At 39.9% G+C, this 9,978-nt stretch overlaps 1 protein-coding gene across 1 annotated transcript; it reads right to left on the minus strand.

The window, feature by feature from the left end:
- Positions 1-1,179: 1,179 nt before the first annotated feature.
- Positions 1,180-2,874, minus strand: LOC140760405 (zinc finger BED domain-containing protein RICESLEEPER 2-like). The gene is made up of 3 exons (XM_073097337.1): positions 1,872-2,874; positions 1,534-1,592; positions 1,180-1,224 (listed from the first exon to the last, which is right to left on the minus strand). The coding sequence occupies exons 1-3, from the start codon at positions 2,872-2,874 to the stop codon at positions 1,180-1,182; spliced, it is 1,107 nt and encodes a 368-aa protein (XP_072953438.1).
- Positions 2,875-9,978: the final 7,104 nt, after the last annotated feature.

The following is a 9,978-nucleotide window of genomic DNA, read 5'->3' on the forward strand; positions in this document are numbered from 1 at the left end:
TTGCAGATCAGGAAGTTACGGATCTAACTCACTTAGCTTGGTAATTTTTTAGATACCGAAAAATATCTGATGAATATTTTCCCACAGTTGTGTGGACTGATTCCTGTAATACATCCAGATCTTTAAAGAATCGCTGCATAACCTATCTTTGATACGAGAACCCTATCAATTTGGTATCAAAGCTTATCAAGAGGCTAACGAAACATTTTAAAAATGGCAATTATTAACCCTAAAATTATAGATTTTCCTCGATAGCATTCGAACGCGCCCGATCACATTCAAACGCACATTTTGCGTTCTATGTATATGCGAACGTGATGCAGGCGTTCACAGGCGCGTTCGAACGCACATTTTGCATTTTTTGTATTTGCAAACCTAATGGAGACGTTCAAATGCACTCCACCCACGTTTGAACGCGATATACAAAAAACTTATTTTTCTATGAAATAAACACTAAAACAAGAATAGAAGATACCCCTAAAGTGTATGGGTGTAAATGAGCGGAGCTTGATCGAGCCTGGCTCTAATCAAGCTTGGATTGAAATAAATTTCGAGCCTGTCTTTGTGATTAAGCTTGAATTGAAATAATTTCAATCCGAACCAATTTCGAACTCGAGCTAATTTTGAGCTTTAAACGAGCTTACACGAGTTGCTCAATTAGCAATTTCAAACCATTTTCAAGTGTGAGCAAGCTTGAATTAATTTAGGCTTGAATCAAGCTTGAAATAAAATCTAATTCAACTATAAAGATATAAATATTATCAAAATATAAATTACAAGCAATAAAGATAAATGAGTTAGAAAACTATAAGCAACCAAAATATAAATTACAAATAATAAAGATAATTTTGTCAGAAAATAAGCAACCAAAATATAAATTACAAGCACCATTTCAATTGTGTAAGAAAGTTAAATTAAACAAAAGTATTTCTACTAAGTTGAGATAGGAACATAGTTCTTAATTGAACAAATCTAACATCCCTCAATATCATCAAATGCAGACTCAGACATCTTCACTTCGAAGTTCCCACTTCTCTAACAATAAATCATCATTGTGAATCTCTTCTATCCTGATCAATCAACCAAGATAAATTTATCACATTAATACAAACCAAGTATAAAAGTAAAACTAATGTATGAATCAAGATAAATATATCATACAAAATGTATCATACCAATTCATCTTGCATTTCCAGGGAACTCAAGCTCAACAAATGAAGCTACCTATTATAATGGTAAGAAAAATTTAGTAAAACAATATTGATACTATAATAAATAAGAAATAGTAATCAATTTAATAAGAAAATAATCCATACCATACAAATGTAGATTATCATTCCAAAGACTCTAGAAGTTTCACAAAAATATTCTCCATGGTACACGAGTTACTCTACAATTTTAACATATAAAATAAGTATTAAATCAAAAGAAAGTATCAAATTTTAACTAGTAAAGAACAAAATAATAGATACACACATTAGTGCAATTGATTTGCATATTTGTGAATTCCCGAATCCAACTTCCTCCACACACTTGTGCCTCTACTGCATCAGGATTCAGAGAACTACGAAAGTCATTAAGAAGCCTTCCTCCTGCATTAAAAGCAGACTCAAACGAGACAGTAGTAACTGGAATAGAAAGGATATCACGTGCCATCTTTGAAAGAGTGGGAAACTTTAGAACATTTAATTTCCACCGGTTCAAAGCATCAAATTTAGTAGTCGTATCATCATAATCAAGCATCAAAATTTGCTCCTCCAAATAAATTTCCAACTCGGACCTGATAGGTTGGGTTGAATGTGATGATCCTAAAAACATTTAAAACTTTGCTCTGCCCTTTCCTTTTACTTTTAATCCAGATGATACAATACTGCCAGTTGATTCCCTCTCATTTGTTGAACAAACAAAAGCATCTTCAACAATTCTACTTGATGATTTTTCAAGCACATAAGTATTATAAATATCATATAATACTTCTTTAACCTTCCAAATATTTTCTTCGGCCTCAGAAGTAGAATATATCTTAGGAAAACAATATTCTACAAGCTTCAGTTTGAGACAAGGGTCTAATATTGCTGCTATTGTCATTAACATGTTGCAATCTCCCCAATATTTGTCAAATTTCTTTTTCATCTCCATGGCCATATTCTTTAAAAAGGGAACCTCACTTTCAGATGCAATGTTTAGTGACTCTTTTATCTTCCACACTTCAAACAAAAAAAGATTAGCTATTGGATTTAAACTTCCAGAAAATATGTTAGTGACATCATAAAATATTTCAAGAAATTCACACACTATTTTGGCTTTTCCCCAATCCTCTTTAAAAGGAAGGTATTTGTAGTTTGCATCCCTAGTTGCATATTGTTGAAAAACATTTTTATAAACCAATGCATGTTCTAGTATAATATAGGTCGAATTCCATCGAGTCGCAACATCCAAAGCCAACCCTTTGGAAGTAGTAATAGATAATTGTCTTGCAATTTCTCCGAATTTGTGAAGGCGTGAAGGAGATTTCTTCAAATAGGTGACACTGCATCTAATGTTTTCAATAACATCTTTAATAGCATGTATCCCATCCTGAACAACCAAATTCAAGATATGTACACAACACCTAATATGAAAAATGTGTCCCTTAAAGAATAACTTTCCTCTCGCTTGAAAGTTCTCCATTATGACTTTAGCTGCAATATCATTAGAAGAGGCATTATCCAAAGTGATACTTACTACCTTGTCTTCTATACCCCAACTAATCAGACATTCAATTATAGCATCTGCAACAGCAAAACTAGTGTGCGGAGGTTCTAATTGGCAAAAATTAATAACACGTTTATGTAGTTTCCAATCAGAATCAATGAAGTGAGCAGTCAAAGACATATAGCCGACATTTTGATTTGATGTCCATAAATCTGATGTCAAACTGAGTTTGCTAATACCTTTAAAATATCTTTTCAACTCTTGTTTTTCAATCTCAAATATTTAATGACATCATTCCTAATTGTATTTCTAGATACCCTCTCATAATGTGGATTTAGAGATTTCAATAAAATATTGAACCAATTATGTTCCACCATATTGAATGGATACCCATGTACCATAATCATTTTGGCTATAATCTCCCTTATTAAAATTTGATTATATCCAGATGCAAGCAACTTTAGATATTATTCTTCTGCACTAGAAACCACACTACTAGTAGAAGCTAGAAGGGAATGAAAGAACCCTTTGTTTCTTACCCAACAATCCAGTGCAATCTTTTATGTGTCTCTTCAAATGTGTAGTGGTACTATGTTTAGGCACAAAATACTTGTCGGGCAAGTCAAACATTGAAGTTTTTCTATTTCTACTCCTTTCTCCATTACTTTTACCTTTTTAAAAAACTGCCATACTTCAGAAGTCCTTCTTCTATCCCTTTTCTATGTAACATTATTATTTTCCTCTTCAGTTTGTGTTTCAACACTAGGTATAGTATCACCTGCTTCTTCTGATTGTTGAGATGGCAATTGAGAAGACAATAATTCATGTGACATTCTGCATACATTCAGAATAAGTATAAATTACTATACAAAGGTAAATAAGTATTTAAAGATCACTTAATAGCTTTAGAGTCTTAGAGATCACTGAAAATTAACAGCATTTAGAGGAGATCATGACAATACGAATAAATCCTACAAGACTTCAAGATCAAGAAATAGAAACCAATCAATCAAGGTTGCAATTTCCATACAATATCTAGTATCTACAAAGCCCCAGTTAAATGCATAAATAATTGAGAGATGCAAGAAATAAAAAATCAACTTCACAATTCACATGCTTCTGCAACGACAAGATGATCTATTGCTATATAAATTATGACATGCTTGACAAAATTTAATACCAACCAGATGTCTTCCTAATACATTTCCCGGCCAACATATATTCTTTTACAAATAACCAAGCATTAATCATAACTTGATCACCAATTACTTCCAAATAGTAGTGCCCTTACAATGATAGAGCTTTGTTTAGTCTTTTGTTTTTAATTAAAGTAATTTGGTGCTACAAATAATTATTAATGTTACAATTCCCACTATGGTTTTCTTTGTTCGGCAGTAGCATGCAAACTATCAAGTACTAGAAGTAGCCAACTAGAATTAATATTCAGTTTGCCCACATCAATTTTAACCAATCAAAAACACACTACAAGAGTAGAAAGTGGAACTCCATTGGTACAGCACCAATCACTTTTACCTGGACCACAAACAAAGAGAGAACAATCTAAACCACTTTAGATCATTCCAATGAACCTCGAAATCCAATCTTTCTTGACGAACAAGTAACAAAACACAAAACTCAATAGCAAAATCCCTCAAAACCTTCACCTTCAGCAATCTACGACAAATCCAACGTTCCAAAGTGGAAAACAAGCAAAAAAAGTAGTCGACGACAACACAGTTTCAAAGAAAACCTGTAATAACCCAAGGTTAAAAAAAAAAATTATTCCTGCACTGCATGGCATGACAGCTCGTGAATGAGTGGTGGTTTGGTATTTGTAGTAGAGTGAGTAATCTTATCCCCTAGATCCCTTTCTCAAATTAGGTTATATTATATATTATGTACATGCATGTTTTGCCCTTCAGCATGATTATATGACTTTATCTAAAGATGATTACAGTCGAGCATATTTTTATCATGCATATAATTAGGTTGATCTTGGATATGAGTATGATGATGATAAATAGAGATGATGAGATATGATTATACTGTGGCGAAGTTATGTCCAATTGATTTGAAGCATGAGTATGCATGTGTTGACTATATAGTTGGAGACTACATTGCATCATTTTTCTCTTGATTCCTATTCCACCTAAATTCCTGTTATGCATTGACTTGTTATCGTACTGGATGTATGCATATGATCTGTCATTTAGAAGGAAAGCATGAAATGTGATTAATAGGATAGTTGATAGAAAGCGTGAGGATACCCGAGTGGGCACAAGGGTTAGGGCATGCCTGGAGATGATTGATCGCTCGACATAGTCGCGATCCTCTTGGCCTTACGTCTGAGGTCGTTAGTCTGTGTGCGCAGCAAACATTTGGACACATGCCGTTCGTCAGAGCATATGTGGCGAGTTATCCTCACGAGGTTTCTATCAACTATGTGAGTGTTCGATCTGGATGGATGTTGATACCCTAACGGGTGGCGGGGTATGATTATATTAGAGATACTCTTGCGGGTGGCGGAGTATGCTCTAAGCCTTTGGACATGATGTTGAGACCGGGTACCGGGTATTGACTGTGCACAGTGGTCTAGTATGATGATATTATACCGAGATGTCGGTGATGATCGTGATGTTGAGAAACGCATATGATTTCATTATTATCTGACATACCTGATTATTGAGTGGTCAGTATATACATCACATATGATTGCATTTGATATCATAGTATTGTCATGGTCAGCATGCATCATATATCATATTTGATAGAGAGTTATGATGATCATATGACATGGTGACCTATTTATTCATTGTCGAGGATTATGTATTCTTATCAGTTATGACATGTTATCTATATTTCATTTATATATTATTGAGGACACCTTCATTTACTCATTCATGACATGATACTCTTTCTGATTCATATTATCCAGTACTTGATTTACTCTCTCTTTGGCATCACTGATTCGAGGTAAGGTCTATTCACTGAGCCTTTAGCTCATGACTCTCTTGTTTTCTCATTTCCAAAAACCCAAGTGAACGAGAGGAATAGGATACTCCCTTAGAGGTCTTGCTGGTGAGTGAGGAGTAGACTGTGGTTAGTGTTGTATGCCAAATGAGTTATCTTATCTGATGTAATAGTTGACATCCTCCAAAGTGTATCTGTATCCTTGTCTTATATTTTAGCAGGTGACTTTGTACTTGTATAAGTATGTATATACCTCTGTTGTGTATATGTAGTTGTGAAAAGCTCTTGATGATGTGTTGTGGCCTGTATAGGGCCCATGTAGGGTTATTTGTATGCTGTTGATAGTTTAGAGTGGTATCAGAGCCTAGGTTTGTTAAGTATCCGGCATATCATCAAGAGCTTTTGTACATTGTCACCTTGAGTCTAGGAAAATACTGCGGTCTTAAGGTTACGCAAAAGATAAATTTTAGAATTTTACTTGATCACTAATCAGTTGATGAATTTGATCATTTCTACAGAAAGATGCCACCCCGTCGCAGAGGTTCACAGTCTAGGGTGACCTCCACAGCTGAGGCCCCTACTGAGACCCTAGAAGTTCCTCCATCTGTAGAGGAGCGTGATCCTATTTCGCACCTTCTGGACAGTCACGAAAGACTTATTGAGGAAATCCTTCGGGGTAGAGGAGCTGACATATCAGCAGAGAGTTCTGAGCCGCCTCTTACAGCGGGCATCACCTTAAATAAGTTTATGCAGTTGAACCCCCCGATTTACTGTGGAGGTGTTGATCCACTGAAGGCTAGTGGATGGTTATCGGACATAGAGAAAATGTTGGATACTTTAGGATGTAATGATCAGCATAAGGTAGCCTTTGCTGCTTTTATGCTCAGAGGTGAGGCAGAACAATGGTGGAAAGCTATAGAAAGACTGATAAAATCAAGGATAGGGGACACTGTCATCACTTGGGAGTTATTCCTGGATGCCTTTGATCAAAAGCATTTTTCAGCCTGGACGAAAGAAAATATGGAAGAAGAATTCCTGCATTTACGTCAGGGTCCTATGACGGTGGCAAAGTACGAGGTCAAATTTAATGCTTTAGCCCGTTTTGTAACCCATCAAGTTCCAAATGAAGCAGCAAGAACTCGACGCTTCAAGCATGGGCTGAATTATGCTATACGTCAAAGCTTGGAGGCAGCAGGCCTCATCCCTTATGCTGATACAGTAGAGAGGGCTATGGCACTAGAGGGGGTGATTCAGGAGAAGAGGGCAATGGAAGCTCGGCGATCTGGGACACAGTCTGGGCGAGGCGGAAGTTCTAGGGCTCCTTTTGCAAGCCGGAGCCTACCGTATTCGCAGTCACAGTGTCGCCTTCCCTACCATCCTTATCGAGGAAGTTCTAGCGCTGGTTCATCTGCTAACCGATCTGATTCACGGGGATCTGGAGGACTTAGCCAAGCAGTGTCTCAGGTTAGTGTGACTGGACCGCCTTCCATTGGTAGAGGGGGTGGATCTACTAGAGGTCAGACTACTTGGAGAAGTCACTACTTTGGGTGTGGGAAGTTTGGTGACCATCTTCGAGATTGCCCTAACCCACGTTTGTGCTTTGTGTGTGGACGGCCTGGTCATATCCGTCGTGACAGTCTGCACGCTGCCACTGCCCCGATTTCCGTCGCTGCAGCATCTTCTAGAACTGCACCTCTTGGGGTTTCTGCTACGGCTAGCCGAGGTAGAGGAGTTGTTGGAGCAGGTTCCTCTCAGCCTGGGCAAAAGTCTAGAGGTGGCCGGATCTTCGCTTTGACGTAGCATGACGCTTTGGTATCCAATGATGTGGCCACAAGTACTCTGAATTTATTTTCTCATACAGCAAAAGTTTTATTTGATCCGGGTGCCACACATTCCTTTATTTCAAGTTCTTTTGCTTGCCATGCTGATATGCTAATGGAACCTTGTTACGATTCGGACTTCACCGACGTTGTCTCGAGCATGGATTCACTTTAGGAGTGTTTTTGTTTTATGTTTTAGTGTTTAATTTCCATTAAAATAAGTTTTTTGTAAGTCGCGTTCGAACGCAAGTGGAGTGACTTCGAACGCGGTTTGTAAATGGGGTTGTAAACGTGGGTGAAGAAAGTGCACTTTGTGTTCGAACGCGGTGCGTTCGAACGCACTGTGAACGCCTGCATCGCATTCGCAAATACCGAGAGGCACGTTCGATCGTGCGTTCGAACGCGGTGCGTTGGAACACGGTCGGGCGAGTTCGAACGCGGTCGGCGAAAATTGTATTTTTAGGGTTAATTTTGAGTTGTTGGTTAGCCTTTAAAAGGATGTGGATGGCAACCAAAGTGGGAATTGATTATTGAATATTGAGATTGAGTTTTGCCTTGCCTCCTTCGTCTTCTTCGTTCCCGTTCTCTCAATCCCCGGCGACGCCGCTTCTAACCTCCCTCGACCGGCCAATCACCCTAGTCCCTTAGGGTGGCCCTCTCCTCTCCCTTCTTCCAATCTATCCAACACTTGCCCTAACCCTTCTACCACCACCTTTTCACCGGTGCCACCCCATTAACGCCTGCCCTCCACCATCCACCATTACCTAGGATCACGTGCCTCCATCCACGGATCCAAAACAGATCATCCTGATGTTCGTCCACTAAACGAACGATATCTCGAGATCCCCAACCCCGATTCGCCTGAAACTTGATTTTTTGTAAAGCTCTTTTATGAGGCTACAAGATATCAAAATTTCACGTCGATCTGATGGCGGCATATTTTGTGATCTTATTTCAAAGTTCCGTGCTAGATCTAGTTCAGATCAAGAAATTGGAAGAGATCGAACCTTAGCCTAAGGGGAGATCGTATCAATTTGGTATCAGAGCTCCATAGCTCGAGACGTGATCGTATCAAGCTTGGTATTAGAGCCACCGTTCCTCGGATGAGCGCTTCCTATGACAACCACCAGATCCATGGCTGCACGGCGAGATGATGAAGAGATTCTCCCAATAGAGGAGGGGGAAACGATTGTGATGACTTCCAACCGCGGAACCACCCGATCTAATAGGAATACGGAAGAACCTAGCGTTCAAGCCGTGTTGGGGTCTCTTTCCAAACAGATGGCCATCAATAATCAAATAATGATGGAGATGATGTGGGAAATACGGGCATAGCCGAAACCTTCTTCAACAAGCAAGGCAATCACAAGACAGCATGGGGAACCCTCCACAACATACCCAACATCCTCCACGGCCTCCCCGTTCATCACAAAAGTAGGGGAGAGTTCGGCTATCCAGCAAGATCGAGATTCTACACCTCGACCCATGGTCAGCCGCAACGAACTGCCACCGGCTACAATGAGATCCTCAACCATTGTAGCAGCCCTCGGAACCTCCACATCTTCCCATTCACCGGAGACCTCGTCGACAAACCGCGAAGTGCTGGCTACACCATTCCTGATCCCTACAGAAAGGCGAAGAGTCTAGCTTCAAGGCAACAGTTTCCTCCAGCGAGCTCGACGGTTGGAAAGGTTCTTTTGACGTCAAAATGGAGTTCTTCGACGAGTCAACAACCGTGCGAATCACTATTGAATGAAGGAAGACCACACATGGCTGTTGGATATCCCTTATCAGGAATCCTCATCAGTGGTGAGGGTGATGATCCGGAACCGCGAGCTCCGACACTTGGGCCACCTTACACCACCTTCTTTTGCAACCACAGCGAGTCAGCAACTAGGAAGAGATCGCATATGGCCTCCAGCGACCTTCCACCATTCTCCTCGGTCAATCGACAGTCGACCGCGACAGCGTCGTCACCGGCGATGATGTTGCAGCTCCCTGCCAAGCTACAACTCAAAGGAGAAGGCCATGATCTTCCACCCATGGCGGCATCGACTGTTGACAGCCCCGTAAAGACCTCGCGGGCTGCTGCTTTTGTCACCTAGACAGCCGAAAGCTCCCTGCTATGGCTGCTACAAAATGAAGAAGGAGATGAAGATTTTAATTTTGTCAACCTCAGCCTTCCACAACAGTCAATCGCCGCCACCCCAAGAGGGACCTCACCAGCAACTATTATAGAAATCCAGATGGCCAAAGGCTCTTTGCCATGGTGGCAATGGGATAGAGAAGAAGGACCTGAAGATTTCCTTTTTTGGGCCAACTTCAGCCTTCCATCGCCGCCGACTGCCGCCATACCGTTGGGAACCTTGCTAAAGCAACTACTGGAGGTGGTCACTACTCAGCCAAGGCTACCACGTGCCAAGGTAACTCCTATGGCAACGGCTGATGGAGATGAAATTATGGGAGAAATATTAGGGGTTTCAAATTTTTTTGA

Source organism: Typha angustifolia, chromosome 5 (genome assembly GCF_048772165.1).
Source record: "Typha angustifolia cultivar Huaian chromosome 5, ASM4877216v1, whole genome shotgun sequence".
NCBI classification, from domain to species: domain Eukaryota; kingdom Viridiplantae; phylum Streptophyta; class Magnoliopsida; order Poales; family Typhaceae; genus Typha; species Typha angustifolia.

Excerpts from the sequence above, each read along its gene's own strand:
- LOC140760405 (XM_073097337.1), bottom strand. The coding sequence starts at position 2,874 with ATGTCTTTGACTGCTCACTTCATTGATTCTGATTGGAAACTACATAAA. Across the intron at positions 1,593-1,871 it reads TGAGAGGGAATCAACTGGCA|GAGGAAGGCTTCTTAATGAC; the intron begins GTATTGTATCAT and ends CTTTTAATGCAG. Across the intron at positions 1,225-1,533 it reads CTGATGCAGTAGAGGCACAA|GTAGCTTCATTTGTTGAGCT; the intron begins GTGTGTGGAGGA and ends CCATTATAATAG.